Genomic DNA, 17300 nt, shown 5'->3' with positions numbered 1-17300 from the left:
GGTATAGTAAAATATATTTAAACCAATGTATATTGCATTCTGACCAAAATAATCAATATATTGCATTGTATTATCGTGTTTTTCCAAATAGCAAAAATATAAGCAAAGTACAATTTCAGCCTGGGTGGCTTGAATGCCTTATTTACTAGCAAAGCCTGCTTTTTACATTGATTGCCATTACAAATCAATTGACAGTAGCCTTCAATTTTACAAATTAAATATTTTAGAAGGGTTGGATGACATGACAGCCATACTTTATGTTTATTTTTAAGTTTTTACAGAATTTCGTTTATAGCTTAAACCTACGATTTATGAAACGATAAATGTAAGTTGCGAAATTTCAGTGTCATTGGTCTATGAATAAAGAAATTAACATGCCATACATACGATCTAAGCTAAAGAAAAATCTCCGGTTGTATCTTTTTTTAATTTGACCTTAGTTGTAACATACGTAAGATTGTTGGAACCCTATAATTCTTTGTTATCTAATTAAATTTCAATTTTAAATTAGCTTCTCTTTAGTAAATAAATTACTTAATTTGGGTAGTGTAGGGTGCAGTAGTTGTGAGGAAGTTATATTTTCTTGATAGATATAGGAAAGCTTAGTTAGCGCACTTTAATTAACATTTTTATTTAATTCTCAAAGAAAACTAAAGTTAAAATTTGTTGTGTGTTCTTTTGTTTGTTTTTGTGTGTGTTTTTATGTTTTTGTGTGTGTGTTTTTGTAAATAATTGTTGTATTTTTTGTTTCAGGTTGCTTATGACAATCCGGGTTTAATCCTAGGTTCCAAAACTTCTCTGGCGCCACCTCCTTATTCGGAAGGGAAAAGGTATGTTGATAATGATTTATTATGATAATGATTTGATTTATCAATCGGATAAATATGCAATACACATTTTGATTTACATTGAAACGTATTCTGAAACAATCAGTTTTAAGTTTAAACAAGATAAACGAAAGAATTCGAGATTGTTCACAATTTTATTACATTGTTCAACTTGAGTGGATCTAGATAAGTCTTCTGTCTGCTTCTTGAGACGATGACATTACATATGTTTCAAGTGTTTAAGATTAGGTTGTAGACTCTTCTAGTAAAAAGGCTCAGATTACTTAAAAAATTATAATATCCATTTCTCTTTGTACCCAAAGCTTTAGCAAAGATTCAACGACTCTTTGCAAAAAAGGTTTTTTGTAAAAATATTTGCAAACCAAAGAATTCTACTGACAAAAATTTTAAATGACTATGTTTCCAAATATTTACAATGTAAGAACGTATCAAAAACTTTAAATACTTATTATGTTAAATTTTTCCAGCTATAGCAAAGAAAAAGAAGCACTGTCAAATGTATACGTTGTACCAAGAAATGCTGAAAAACCACCCAAAGAAGACCACTACGAACCTTACGATAATAGAAAAGTGAAGCATGCCACGACGTAAGTTGAAGTAGCCCAGTAAAATTAGTTTTTTAAAGCTTCGTAAAATTTTTATCCAACAAAGTACTTTTAAAATGATACTAGAGGACCCTGTGCAGCCCCGCGTTGAAATATCTTTTTTGATTGAGAAATGTAGCATCTTGATCTTAACTGATTCACAGGTTCAATATTTCAAATGAAAGCCTTTATATTTTTAGGAGTATTTTAAGACCAAGATATATAAAATGGATCAGTCGCTGAACGTCTAAATCCCGGAAGGTATAATTAGAGCTTCGGTACACAATTTGCATGTAGTACTTGTTGCTGAGGGTCTAAACAACAACTTAAATAAAAATTGAGTTCCGTATAATTGATTGCAGATAAGGCCTAAAATAGTTATAATTATTGTTTATTCGTAATTCAGCAGCGTGTTTCAGGTACGTCTAATCTTAATCAATAGTTGAAATGAAAGCTAGTATTTCACTGAAGGTTCTTAGACCAAAAGATATAGGATGAATATAATTAGAAATTGTGAAATACATCTTTAACTGAACTATGAATAAAAAATAAAATTTTTGTTTTTTGTTTTTGGAGTAATACAGTAGATAAATTAATGCTGATGCTTGATAGCAATGCTGTGCGTGCGTACCTTTAATTTAAGACCAAAATCATTAAAATGGGTTGGGTAGAAGAGCCAAACCTACTCGGAAAAGAAAAAAACCAATATTATTTTTATTTATAGATTCTTATAAAATAAGAAAAAAATTATTATAGAGATGCGTTTAAAGCATTAAAGTTATCAATCATATTGAAAACTGATACAACAAATTTCAGCAAGGTTTGAAATCAAAACAAGTATTTTATTTTTTGTCTTCTTGACAAAAGGCGCTAATTTATCACTGCCTCAGTCAAGTAAGAGTGTTAAGGGCTTAGAGCCAAGCTTAGCTTAGGGAGTTAAGCAAATGATCATAATTTGAATATTCAATATAACGTATTTATTTAGATACACTTCTGAGGAAATATGCTCTAATGATTGTATTTTGGTATTGTTGCTAGTGCTTGAATAAAGAATTTTAATCGAGTAATATGCAAATTTTGCTGCTGCAAATAATTTATCCTTCTTTATAGGATACTAACTTTTTATTTATGTTTAACATAAATGGTACATTATTGTATTCTATAAAATGTTTTATTCGCCCATCAATTATACAATTTTGAAAAAGGGAAATTAGAAAAATTAATGAGTAGTGAGTTGTATAAGAAGGTCGATTAACAACAGAATTTTCTCAGGAGAAAAACATCAACAGCGTGAAGACAGATTTTAGATTCAATTTAAAACGTCACTCGTACTTAACTTTTATACAATTTCATTGAATGTTCACCTAGAATAATTAAATATTCAAATTAAATAACTATTTTAATTAATATATTTTTGAAAATTAGTTTTCAACTAAAGTACTATGATATTCAACCGTAGCAAAATTATTTGCCACGCTATTGTTGGTATCTGTGGCAAACTATTTGGCTAGAGGTTAAAGATTTTGATAAAATGAAAATAAAGAACCGAAAGAATAAACAAATTAATTTGAATAACGTTGGCTTTAATCTTTTAACGTTACATTTTTCTGTTCAATGCTTTTTAGGAAAGAATAAGAAACCGATATAGTTTGTGCAAGATTTTTCTTATTTGGTCTGCCAAGTTATAAGACTTTTTAGTTTTTTTTTTTAAATATTTGACTTGGTATATATTGTTTTCAAATCTATATCAGCTATGCATCCAAGCTGTTTGAGTTGCTTAAAAATGACTATTACTATCATAAGATATTCTGTATATTTTGCAACAATCTTCTTTTGATAATTGTTGGTAACTGACGTACCTGTTTTCTTGCAGGTTTTCAGAGACACTGTTCCACATGCTAAAAGCCAGTTTAGGCACTGGTATTCTTGCAATGCCTAATGCCTTCCACAACGCAGGGTATATGGTGGGAACCATAGGTACCTTGGTGATAGGCTTCTTGTGTACCTATAGTATACATATACTGGTGAGTAGACCTACTCAAGATGATTCAAAATAATATTTTATCTCAATAAACTACATTTGGGGGGTTTTCCTAATTTTCATACAATCAGCGTAAAACACAGAAACCGAAATCCAGTAAACCTCAAGCAGTCCCTAAAAACTCGAGTTAATAAAAACTAGCTGTTACCCATAGGTTTCACCCCGTTTGACTTCATAAGTATCAAAACTATTAATTGGTTAAGTTAAGCTGAAATAAACAAAACAGAATACAGTAATACAAACAAATAATCACACCTGATTTTAATATGGTAATAAATTGAAAGAAAAACATCCAAATAAGTGCAGCTTTGGTATTTTTTACGTTAGGTGTATGGAAAGTTCCCTTTAGAAAGGAATTACGACCTTAAAAGGCAATTTATGAAATGATGGGATAGTTTTGCGCAAAGGTTTCTCGTTATGACGAACATTTTAAGTATGTGGTTTATGGGGGTGTGACTTGTAGTTTTCTCAAAAGTTCATGGGTACTTTGGGTTTTATATTTGGATGACTCTTTGTCAGTTTCTAAGCACAACTTTAATACTCCGACCTTCAACCACTTACAGCAATACCTGAAGTTATTGTTCCCAATGATTTATGAACCAAGATAATCCTACTTTAACCGTTTCTCCGTCGGAAACGCTTGAACAACCTTTGCGTGCGTTTCAAGGTTGTAAGACAAAATGTTATAATTAGTTTTATTCTGAAGATTGTGAGCATATATATTGATAAAAATGTCTCAGAAAAAAAGATGTCTCAATTTTGAAGGCTCTATTTCGAAAAAAAAAAACATTTTTCACCACACTATGATGTTTTTGGCTGTATTACATACGTTAATTGGTGGCTGAAAGTTACGTTTTGCTGGCCATGCCAGCTGTCATCGTAATTTGGAGACCGAGCAGTTTTTACATACCGGGGCCGCAAAATCAGCTGTCCGCTTGCATATTAATTACACAAACAGTATCCATAGCATTAAAATAGATTTCTTTTATTTTCACCACACTATGATGTTTTTGGCTGTATTACATACGTCAATTGGTGGCTGAAAGTTACGTTTTGCTGGCCATGCCAGCTGTCGCCAATTTGGGGACCGAGCAGAATTTTACAGGCCGGGGCCGCAAAATCAGCTGTCCGCTTACTTACTTAAAACATGAATGCGTTTTAAATACAAAATCAAAATCCATAGCATTGAAATATAGAATTGTGTTATTGTCACCGTTGCCTAGCAACTATTTGATTTTTTTGCTGATTCCTCAAATTATTTCTTCACATAACCTTAAAGTTGTAGTTGTGTTGACGATCAGTGTGCATTATTATATTGGTGAATAGTGGTAATAGGGTATAGTGTGGTAAAAAATAGCGTTCGTACCACGGACCGAAATGGTTTTGCAGCTCTCGATCGATCTCGAGCCGGCAAAACCTCTTTTTCGGCCCTAGGTACGAAATATACTATTTCACCGTTGCCTAGCAACTGTTTATTATTATTATTGCTGATTCCTGAAGTTACTTCTTCACATAACCTTAAAGTTGCGTTGACTATCAGTTTTCATTATTATTATTGTGAATAGTAGTAGTGCGGTGAAAAATAGTGTTTGTACCACGGACCGAAAATGGTTTTACTATTCTAGAAAGAGTGTGTGTTTTCAAAAATCTGTCACTACCTGGAAAGTCATGAATCAACCGATAACAAAGGTGTCTTAAGCACATAAAATTCACATTTTAACTATGTACCTCAGCAGCATTTGGTAAATACAGTAGTCTCGCCATTATACAGTAATTTAACAAACATTTCTGTAAGACGTCTTAAACTTTATTCGAGTTTTAAAATCGTGACAAACATCGTGTCCTGAAATAAATTTTCAGTTTGCTTGATGTCTTTTTAGTATATTTTGGTTGATTAAGCGACTATAAAGAAAAAAAACGTATAAACAAAAAAGCTATTGAGCCTTCGGATCACGACGCAAAACAGCTGTTTTATCGTGTTGCGAGAGGTATTGTTGTTCAGCAGGCGTTTAATTTACAAAATCTCGTTGAGAAATATCTTGTGCTTCAGTGTGCTTGAGTTCAGTAAGTCTATCACCTGGAATTTCGTTCTTTGAGCGATTGGTTTTGACACATACTTGGTTTTGTCCGTTTTAGATATCAGCTGAATATGAACTTTGCCGAAGAAGGAAAAAGCCAAGCATGACTTATCCTGAGACTTTAGAAGCGGCGTTGTTGGAGGGTCCACAGCCTTTGAGGAGGCTGGCTCCTTACGCTGAGTAAGTAAATAAAGTAAACATTTAGTTTACTGTAACAGTTATGTTTTTAAGATATTTGAATTGTAAATTGTTATCCAGAGACATTAACATGGTACTAGAGCCTGGCTTTAAGAAAGATAATGTGAATTGAGAAGGAAGATTATACAATTAATTTTGATAGATGTTTTTGATCGATGATTTTGCAGGGGTTAGAAAATGAATTGCTATACTTTTGTATGCTTGTCTTGTTTAGCGTATTGGTTTACTATTACACTTTGCATGTTGAATAACGTTTAAGAATAAGGCTTCCTTTGCTATTGAGACTATTTATTTTTCAGTTTCGTGTGCAACCTGTTCCTAATGTTATACCAAGTTGGGTCTTGCTGTATTTACTATGTGTTCGTCGCATCCAACATCAAAGCTGTGAGTTATCCAAATTACAAATATTAAACTAGAAAAATATAATGTTAATAAACATAAATACGTTAACTATCACACTGTCATTCTCTGTACTGTGATTTACATTCTAATTTTAAGGGAGTTTTCTCAGTTAACTGTTCTAAAGCAGTTACATTTTCATGTTTACAATCGTGTTTAGTGTTAAATTCTTTGAAATTCAATCCATCCAGTTAATAGATTTATATTTATTATAAAACGTAGACCGTTAAGTCGTGCGAAAACTTTAATTATCACTTAGTCATATAATAATTAAATTAAAAAAACTTCTGGATCTTTTTAAAATTCAAAACGTATTGTGGACTTTAAAATTGTCCAGGTGACAACTGTGTCTATTCCAGGTTGCGAAAACTTGAAATAGTCATAGCTAACCACTATCATAATGCTAAATGTTACTTATGATCATAGGTTGGTCCTTCATAATTGATTTGAACATTATTGGTTTTCAAATAAAATACTTAATTTAGTTGGTTATATTTGCGAGCCTAACCTTATTATTCCCATAGGTTGCAGACGAGTACGTGGAGCCTATAGATGTCAGGATCTACATGTGTTTTCTGCTGATTCCCTTCATCCTGATCAACTGCATCCGCAACCTGAAGCTGCTGGCTCCATTCAGCACAGCTGCCAACTTCGTCACCGTTATCAGCTTTGCCATCATCGCGTACTACATGCTGACCGACATACCGTCGCTGGACCAGCGCGCTGCCGTGGCCAGTTTCAAGGGAATGCCGCTGTTCTTCGGCACCGTGCTGTTTGCGATGGAGGCTATTGGAGTGGTAAGATTGTATTGTGCTGTATGTTTAGAAGAAAGTGTTGAACAGTCCAGGATTTATGATTAGTTTACGAGGAGTTTGTTGAATTTGCAGTGAGATATACTATTAGCTTGTTGACTCTTTGAAACGTTGCCCAGCAGTCCTTGAACATTCAAATTTTAAAATGATCCTGGTTAAAGATCCCACTTATCTTAATCAGTGACTAAGCTGCCTATACCGTCTCAATTTTCTGCACCCTCCACATTCAGCTTAAACTACGCACCCGGGAAGGGGGCTGGTTTAGTGATAGATCACAGGACTTCAGTCCCTGAGGTCGTGGGTTCAAATCCCACCAGATCACTAATGTATTTTATCTAAATGATAATGCCACTACCCCTTAGTCTAGCGTGAAGTAATGTGAAGAACGAGCCCGGGCAAGAACCTAGTTTACCTAGGACAAAAAAACTACGCACCGAAGTATGTGCCACTATCATAAAAAGGAACGAAGAATTTAAGAGAGTCGGTTGACCCATTATTGCATATTCCTAGAAAACGCCAGAGAACGAAATATCCATAAGTTAATGATGCATTTAACCATGCTATCCAACAACAATGTCGAAGGTAGTAAGAAGACTAGGTTCTGACATTTCCAATTCACTCAAATAACTGTCTTCCTCAGGTAATGCCTCTAGAGAATGAGATGGACCGTCCTGAGAGGTTCGGCAACATGTTCGGCGTCCTCAACTGCGCCATGTTGCCCATCACCATCCTCTACACCCTCGTAGGCTTCTTTGGATACCTCAAGTACGGTCAGGGAGCTCAAGGAAGTGTTACTCTCAACTTGCCCAATGATCATCTGTGAGTACATATTTAGTATAGCTACTTAGAAATGAACATAGAAATTCCTTCTTTGGTCCAATTGAAAGATTTCTTATGTTGGACCTTTGGCAATCTGCTACTTATAAACAGTTACAAAATCATATCTGTGTAGTTTTTTAAAAATAAATTCAATGACCATGGAGTGGATTTCTTAGTAAATTAAGTTTAGAAGTTTCAAATCCAGTTTTGTTTGTTAATAGAACGAGTAATTATGTTATTATATTGGTCTGGCCATGATCTCAAATTTTTCATTCCCTTGTAATGTTTAGCCTCTGAAACCTATACCACAACCACACTTTACAAAATGTTTATTTCAGTAGATGGGGAGTAAGAGATGCTTCTGATAGTTGAAATCCATTTGGAAGACATTTGGAGAGAGTAAAATGTAATATCCATCCCAAGAGTTTCTTGTAAATAAATATATTACTGGAATAGTTCTTGGATCCGTAAAAAATAACTAACGCATGTATCCACCATATATGTTCAGTGCATTTGATTTTGAACCGATATTATTTCAGGCTACACCAACTTTACAAGTAGTTGACCAAAGCCATACGTTTACACACTATTACCTAGGGGAATATTACCGATACGTAAAGCACTATGTCAAATTCACCTCAAAAAGCATAAACATTTGTTCGAGTACACTTAAACATGACGAATATGAAACATAATATATCTCAGACACAACAAGATTTGGTAGACTACTCGCAGTATAGTCTGTATGATGAAACATGTCTTCTCACCCTTCATCTACCTAGGCCAGGGTCTTAAAACTATTGGCCAGGACTGAGGTGGACGAAGGGCTAGGATATTCCATCAGAGTATAAAGTCAACATGATCCAAATTATCCAATTCCACCTTTCCTTGTCTCAGACTGGCGCTGTATTATGATACATGTATTTTGACCCTTCATCTACCCAGGACTGGTCCGGGCCTTGGCCAATAACAGACGAAGGGTCAGGATATTCTATCAACCTATAAATTCAACATATGATCCAAATAATCCAATTCCATCTTTCCTTGTCTCAGACTGGCGCAGTCCGCCAAGCTGATGCTGGCCGCCGCCATCTTCATCACACACGGCCTGGCCTGCTACGTCGCCTTTGATATCATCTGGCATCAGAAACTCAAACCTAAAGTGACCGGCAACAAACTGGTGTGGGAATACGTCACTAGGACAGTGCTGGTGCTGATCACTTGTAAGTATCCCAAGATATGTTGTAGATTAGATTACTTCTTATTCTCCTCTAAAAGGCCGTGGCGAGACAAAAGTGGCAACGCCGCAGCGCCGGCCTACCGAAACAGCTGTTGCAATGATCATAATGGAGCTTGTGCGCATGTTTATTTAGTACAGTAAAAATATGTTTTGACCCAAAAAAAATTAGCACAACCGGGGAATTTGGTACAGATGTTGGGTGTACCTTCCTTTTGAACATACTAAAAGTCCCCTAAAATTGAAGCTGTGCTACGGCCGCCATATTGGAAAATGGCGGCATATTTCTGTATTTTTCGCTATAGTGACTTTATTATTAGAGATACAGGAAAAAGCTAAATATACAAAATGTAGGTCATCTAACAATACACATTTTTTGTATTTACCATCTTTCTCTAAACCCAACGGTTTTTGAGTTATTTGTTATTAAGTATAGATAGTTTTTTCTATTTATAAAAATAGGTGAAACACATGGAAATTGACCGTTACTTTCAAGGATTTTGATAATTTATCCTATTTAGTTAAATAGTGTGATACTATAAAATCTAAAAATTTAAGCTTATTTTATGAGTAAAACAACTCCGCCACGGCAAACCTGCAGACTCAGCAAATTTCCATTTGATTGGATGTTTTATTAAAAAATGTATATAAATAAAATTAGGTTCAACAGGTACCTAGGTTTGCTGCTACAGGAAGGTTATTATAGTGTGTTTTTTTTTTAATATCAATACCTTACTATAAAATAACTAATTTTCCAAGTTTGATCAAAATATATCTATAAACAAGCAAACTGCAACAGTTAACTAATTCATAAGAATAGCATGGGAGTTTTAAATTTACAATAAACAAATTTGAACATACAAATTTTGGTTGTGTTTACTAAAAAGATGGTGATTATTCGTCACGATTAGAATATTAACCAAATGGGTTTTCAAAAGGAGATGGAGCCTGTTATTTAAGTTTAATATTAATATTAATTTAATATTATTTAATATTAATTCGTACCAAGCACCGAAAATATTGTATGCAGTAAGGTAATCTACCATATTTTGTAAAGTACGCAATAGTCATATTAATATTTTATCTTAATTTTTTATCCATTTAATAGTTAACATTTTAGTATTTTGATGGCACCACCACACTAACTAACTATACTTGACATCCCATCGTAAATTTGGAAGGGTGTTTTTCGTGTCTAGTTCATGTTGGTGACTAATTAAGCATGGTATAGTTAGTTTTATTTATAAAAAATCGGTGAAACACATCGCAATCGACGGTTACTTTCAAGGTTTACGACAATTATTCATCCCACTTAGTTGATATCAGAGTGATAGTGGTAGTGCCATCAAAATATTAAAATGTTAATTTATTAAATGGGTACAAATGAGTATAAAATATTAATACTGTATGACTATTGCGTAGTTTACAAAATATGGTCGATTTCCTCACTCCATACAATATTTCCGATACTTGGTACGAGTTAATATTACAGTACTTAAATTACTTGCTTCATCTCCTTTTGAAAACCCCTTCGGTTAGTATTCGAATCGTGACGAATAATCGCCATATTTTTAGTAAACACAACCAAAATTTTTATATTTAAATTTGTAAATTGTAAATCTTAAACTACCATGCTATTATTATGAATTAGTTAACTGTTGCAGTTTGTTTGTTTATAGATTTATTATGATCAAACTTGGAAAATTAATTATTTTATTCTAAGTTATTGATATTTTACTAAAAAAAAACACACTATAATAACCTACCTGTAGCAGCAAACCTAGGTACCTGTTGAATCAGATTTTATTTAAATACAATTAATAAAACATCCAATCAAAAGGAAATTTGCTGAGTCTGCAGGTTTGCTGTGGCAGAGTTGTTTTACTCATAAAATAGGCTAAAATTTTAAGATTTTATAGTATCACACTATTTAACTAAATAGGATAAATTATCATAGTCTTGAAAGTAACGGTCAATTTCCATGTGTTTCACCTATTTTTGATAAATAGAAAAAACTATCAATACTTAATAACAAATAACTCAAAAACCGTTGGGTTTAGAGAAAGATGGTAAATACAAAAAATGTGTATTGTTAGATGACCTACATTTTGTATATTTAGCTTTTTCCTGTATCTCTAATAATAAAGTCACTATAGCGAAAAATACAGAAATATGCCGCCATTTTCCAATATGGCGGCCGTAGCACAGCTTCAATTTTCGGGGACTTTTAGTATGTTCAAAAGGAAGGTACACCCAACATCTGTACCAAATTCCCCAGTTGTGCTAATTTTTTTTAGGTTTATGGAATTTTTCTCTTATTTTTACTGCACTAATTGTTTGAAGTTTGTTATTACTGCTCTTACAATGAAAATAGGCCGGCCGGTGCGACGTTGCCACACAACGAACACGTTCTCCGGCCTATCAAAAGAACTGTTGCACTAATGCATAATTAGGTTATGAACCCAATTTACCCTTAGGCAAATTGATATGTAATGCAGCTTCGAGTATAAAAGTTTTGCATAGAAACCCCATAAATTGTGCTATGAACCAAGAAGCAAGTCCGTCTTCAATGTAAAATATTTTACTGAACTTTTCATAAACGTTTACAAGATATTGCCTTAAAATCTTTTCATAATACTTTTTGTGATAACATTTTACGGTCATGTCACCACGGAATGGTGATATATGGCGTTGTGTGGTTATTTTAGTTAAATTTTAAAGGTTACAAATTAATTATGCTTTTAATAAACTGAGTTAAACAATGACCTGTCAGGTTTTGTTAACTGTTGTTTGGGGGACTGGATATTGGCAATATAGGTATTTGATTGATTTAAATGGTTTTAAATTTAATTATTGTTACTTATTAAAGTTTCAAACACACGGTTACTAACTAAAGCTATAACACTCGTTATACGCAGATAAAAAGAGCCTTCATATTTCGTACGACCGTCCAGCCGCTTAGTAGTGACGCGTGTAGTATTCTAGCTAGAAAGGCGTAGAAATATTTACACTCAACGATTAACCTTTGATAAATATAATTCATTTTTGTTATATTAGCCAATTAACTTTATTAAACATACTTTACTAATTCCCCTTCATGAAGTAGTGATGTCATACATTTGACTTTCATTTCCAAGGCATTTATTTATCAATGAATTTTCCTATTAGCTGTTGCTGTAGGTCTCGGGGTAAGACTCAGACGCAGGACAGATTTCCTTTTGGTTTTTATGCATCCAGAGGACGAAATCAACATCCGTTCAAATTCATATGTATAAATTTACGTTAACACGATAACTCAAACAAATATCATCTGAGTTTGATGAAATTTTGTACATCTTGTAAACCTACGTTTATTCGGACACGTTCTTGAACCAACATGACCGTGCTATGGGATTTTATGCGGGGGTTTCATGGAGGTAAAAACCAATCATTTCCTATTTTCGACCCTCTAAATATAACATTCCTTAATTTATTTTATGCCATTTTGTAAAAAAAAAACTATTTTGTATATTGAATGATTGCTTTGTTTATATAATTGCGAAGAAAATAAAAAATCAAATTATACATTAACATTTTAATGCTGTGTTTATAGAGAATAATTATAAGAAATAACTGGATAACTGCTGTAGTTCGCTTGTGTATCAATATATTTTGATCTAATTTAGCAAACATATTTATTTCCTACTAAGCTATCAACAAACTTTATTACCTTCCCTGAAGCAGCAAACCTAAAGATCTTGTTAACATTTTACAGTCCTGTTCGCCGTGGCCATCCCCAATCTTGAGCTGTTCATCTCTCTCATCGGCGCCTTCTGTTTGTCAACCATGGGTCTATCGTTCCCGGCGCTCATCCAGATGTTGACCTTCTGGGACTTCTACCGAGGCTTTGGAAAACTCCTCTTCTTCCTCAAGAACTTCGTCGTCGTCCTCATAGCCATCCTTGGGTTTACGATCGGAGTGACTACCAGCGTCCACGAAATCTACCTTAAGTTCTTCGCGTAGATGTCTCATAAAGAAGTCTAAACGTAAAATGCGATTTAAAAGTGATATTCTAAGAATTAGGATTTTTAGAAATTTTTTAAGTGATAGTATTTTAATTATTATTTTTGGTTCCAATCTTTGCATCTAATATGAAAAAAATATTACAACTTTGTACATTCCAAAGTAACGTCAGTTTATAAATTGTTCTTAATGTGTTTTAAAATAATTTCATATAAAATAGTTAGTCAAAAACCAAACCTCTCATTTGAACATTTTTAGCCGTGTATGCACGGTTGGTGTAAAATTAGCATCGTCAACAATATTTCCTTCATAGGCTAGTCATTTGTAGATAATTTCCTAAATTATTCCTTTATTGCAAATTTATCATATTATTGATTAAGTATGAGTTTAATTAAAAAAAAATAATAATAAAGTATGTAATAATTAATAGTTGGATTTTTGTTAATTTTAATGTAAACTGTCTACAGAGAGAGTTCACTCTTCTACCAATTAGTTAATCAATTAATGAAGTCCATAAAACAATTAAACATTCGGTGATTGTTCAAAAGTATTTAAGGATTTATGTAAATATAAAATAAATGTGATAGTATGCTAGGTAAATATTTAGTTTTATTGTTAACTGTTAGCATAGTTATTTTCTATCCTGATATTTAAAATTCTTAAGAAATGCATATTATTATTATTTAGGTTAGTAAATTATTTACAGCTTTATTAAAAGTTATATAAGATTTTTACGTTTAATTTTATTGTTTTTTACTCAATTTAATGTTAAACAATATTCCAAAATAGGTCTTCAAATTTTACTGCCCATCCTGATTGTAAAAATATTATAAATCTTTAAATTAACGTATTATCGATTGTTAAAAATTGTTGTGAATAAACAAGCAATAATGTGTGCAGCTTTTACCACTGTTGTGTAAGATGTTTATTTATGTAAATACTGTAAATATTTCTATACAAATTAATTTTTAAGAGTGCCTGTGTAGGGCTGTGATGTTTTTATGGTATTGATTATATTGAAATAAAATGTACTACGATCATAGGCCTTTTAATTATTCAACTTGACAATTTAGTATTTAGTTTCTCAAAATTCAATTGAATCATTGACCTCATTTAGCATTGAAAATTATGACTTAAATCGACAAGTGGATTTTGTTTGTGTGTTAATTTTTACTGAAAATAATTTTTTGTACGAAAGAACTGTTTCTTAATACATTTTGGGGTTTGAAGGTTTTATTGGCCTTAAATTGAAAATAAACTTTTAAAACCCCAAACAAAATAAAATCAACATAAACTGTCCACACAGATACAAATATTTAATGCGAGTTTCATTCTGGAAGAAACACCAAGGTGATAAATGAGTTGTTTGACAAATTTTCTAAGAGATTTTAGAATATTGTTTAAATATTTATGTTAGTCCTGTTTTTGTTTGGAGAGTTCGCTAGTAAAGAAATATACTACAATTTATTATAAGCTTTCAAAGGCAGAACTCACAATGGAATTAGTTAAAATATATGGTTAAGGAGGTTATGCTAAAAAAGATATATAGCCATGTGGTCGGGTACAGTTAAATTTAACTAGATGCACGTTACTTACTATAGTGATGCTTAACCAATTAATTAACAATACTTTGACATGCAATAGTCAATGATAAAATAACAAAAAAACTTTGAGAATAATATTTGGGTTACTTATTGGGTCAGTCTATTTGGGTTACTATATATTTTTTTATTTTAAGAGAAGGTTTAATGTAGTAGGGATTGAAATCGAAACCTCGGATATTCGTTTAACAACCATCCCGTATGTGATGGCTACCATCTCCAGTTAACTACAAAAATCATACGTCCATAACTTTTTTTCAATGGATATTCTTACATTTATCTCTTCTTTATTACGGTGAATGAAAATACTCGTAAATATAAATTGTAGATTTGGTCATACGCCTTACTAGCCAATTCAACATGTAAATTACGTACTCGAGCGGAATGTCTTGAAAAGCATCGTACGGTAAAACATATAAACAACTCTAACGTACAAATGAATTAGTATTGTGAGACTACGGAGATGGCAAAATGATGACGTAGACGACGACAGTTTATTTATTGCAATGAGGAAGACTGGTGTTTTTATGCATTTGACAACAACGATTTGTGACAATGGTTATGAAGATGATGATTCATGAGTATGGTGTTGATGACAATGAACATTTCTGATGACGATAATAATGAAGTCAAAGACTTATGATGATGATTTGTGATGGTGATAATACCGGTGAACATTTCTGATCACGATAATAATGACGACAAACACTACGATGATAATGATGATGATTTCATCGTATGGTTTTTTTTTATAATAACAATGATGATGATGATACTAATGACTATTTGTAATAACAATGACAACACAATTAAGATTTTTTATTGTTAGGTGGTGACGATGATATCAATGGTGGATAGGGTTGTTGACAACGAGGATGATGATCACAATTATTATTGTTGTTGATGATTGATGATTTGTGATGATGGTGTCACACAACGCAAGGGGAGGGGCAAAGTCAGTCAGGGCATGGCCGATGCCCTATGTACCAACTCTGAGATCTATTTTTGATTCCGTCTCTCAGTCTGTGATCTTCTATTTCCCCGCCTGCCACTACTTTCTCCTCCTGAACTCAAACGTGCGTTCTACACTCAAAAAGGTAAGAATTGTGTTTTGTTTGTTGTAATTTGCATTTTTTACTTTGTAGAAAATAAAATTTTTGGAGTATAACAATAATTTTAGGGATTAAAGATGGTTATTGCAATATTATAGTTGTATAGGTTATTGTGAATATAACCTCAACACATTTTCACCTGTCGGTTTCAATAGTTAAATTGACCGGGACATATTAATAAATTATGGATGTTGTAGTATGCTTTATATTTAAGATTTCATTATAAATCTGGTTTATACTTTTCACGGATCAAATTACGACACAGGAACAACGTAGTGTAGGCATAACCTTCTTCAGGAAATTGAATGAATGAGTGAAAATGCTTATATGTTTATTGAACTCAATATAGATGAATAAGTAAAAAACATAGTCTACTTTTAAAAACATAGTATATTACATAAATATACTATTTGTAACTAAAATAAAAATTACATTTCTGAATTACTTCATTCAAAATTATTTCTTGGAATCAGCAGACTAGGCATAGGCAAGAGCTGCCTGTGCATCTGATAGGCTGATATAAAAAATATTTGGTTAATAACCCAAATCATCATGGAATTATCTGGAAATTATATAATTTAAACTGTGGAAAAAAGTATTAGTAGAGGGAAATCGATAAATATACAAATATTACATGAATTACAATAAAGCCTAAAAGACAGCAACACTTTTATAAACTTGAGAAGATAAGAATAACGCCGGGATGAAAATAAATATATAGGAATATATATTTATATATATGAAACAACGAAAAGAATATCCCGATTCTATGAAGCATTTGTATTAAGTTTGTATGGTAGGCCTATAATTTAACGTATTGCCACCATTGTACGATATTAGTCCTTATGTTAGGATAAATTACGTTTAAACTTCTAGAGATTAAGGCCTAAAATTTACTCTGTGTGTGTTTTTTCCAAATCCCTTAAATACTAGTATGTGTGTGTTTTGATACGTAATTATAAAAGTTTATAACACTAGCACATAACCCCCCACACGTGAAACACCCCAAAACGTGTCCTTAAAGCGTTTAATTTATACTGATTGTTACAATGATTCTTATAATAGCGGGATAAGCTTAAGAAATTATTAACGGGCAGTAGATTTCTCTTTTAAAATAATTATAGGAAAATTAGGTAACATTAAAGAAATCATCGTGCGTTCAGTTATTTACATAGGCTATGCATTGATATATAATATTTGTCCATTTTCGTTACTCTTTTGGTGTATTTAACTAAATCATACGGAAGCATATTGAACAATTAAAAACCCATTGTGTTCCAGGGGTATCGTTGTATACATTCATGGTGTTTCTACCAAGCATTTTATATACGCTGACACTTACAAAAATAATTACAAATTTGTCTTCAATGGTTAAGCTATTCAATTTAATATAAATACATCTAATATCTAAAGTTATTATACAAATAAAATAGCATATGTATTAGGAATATATACGTTCTTTTTTAGGCACAATTTTATAACGTTTATCAATATTTATTTTGAAGAAATGTGAGAAATTTATCAGCAAAGAATATTGAAAAGGCATAAATAACTAACTTATTAACACGA

At 32.3% G+C, this 17300-nt stretch overlaps 2 protein-coding genes across 3 annotated transcripts in view; both read left to right on the top strand.

The window, feature by feature from the left end:
• The window catches only part of LOC128995343 (proton-coupled amino acid transporter-like protein CG1139), a 49166-nt gene extending 35108 nt beyond the window's left edge, over nt 1-14058 (top strand). For both annotated transcript variants that reach the window (XM_054420327.1, XM_054420328.1), the window contains exons 3-11: nt 754-830; nt 1316-1435; nt 3306-3456; nt 5610-5731; nt 6049-6133; nt 6673-6945; nt 7601-7779; nt 8833-9002; nt 12771-14058. In XM_054420327.1, the coding sequence (XP_054276302.1) occupies nt 754-830; nt 1316-1435; nt 3306-3456; nt 5610-5731; nt 6049-6133; nt 6673-6945; nt 7601-7779; nt 8833-9002; nt 12771-13018 (1425 nt within the window). In that variant the 3' untranslated portion in view covers nt 13019-14058. The remainder of the gene's footprint in view (nt 1-753; nt 831-1315; nt 1436-3305; nt 3457-5609; nt 5732-6048; nt 6134-6672; nt 6946-7600; nt 7780-8832; nt 9003-12770) is intronic.
• A 1555-nt stretch (nt 14059-15613) lies between these two features.
• The window catches only part of LOC128995022 (proton-coupled amino acid transporter-like protein CG1139), a 37237-nt gene continuing 35550 nt past the window's right edge, over nt 15614-17300 (top strand). Inside the window, exon 1 of the mRNA XM_054419888.1 lies at nt 15614-15716. The gene's annotated coding sequence lies outside the window, so the exon portion shown is untranslated. The remainder of the gene's footprint in view (nt 15717-17300) is intronic.

Source organism: Macrosteles quadrilineatus, unplaced genomic scaffold, assembly GCF_028750875.1.
Source record: "Macrosteles quadrilineatus isolate MER2022 unplaced genomic scaffold, UCM_ALF_1.0 Scaffold_5__1_contigs__length_97177068, whole genome shotgun sequence".
In the NCBI taxonomy this organism is placed as follows: Eukaryota; Metazoa; Arthropoda; class Insecta; order Hemiptera; family Cicadellidae; genus Macrosteles; species Macrosteles quadrilineatus.
Note: the sequence above shows the minus strand (reverse complement) of the source record. Positions and strands in the feature narration are given on the sequence as shown.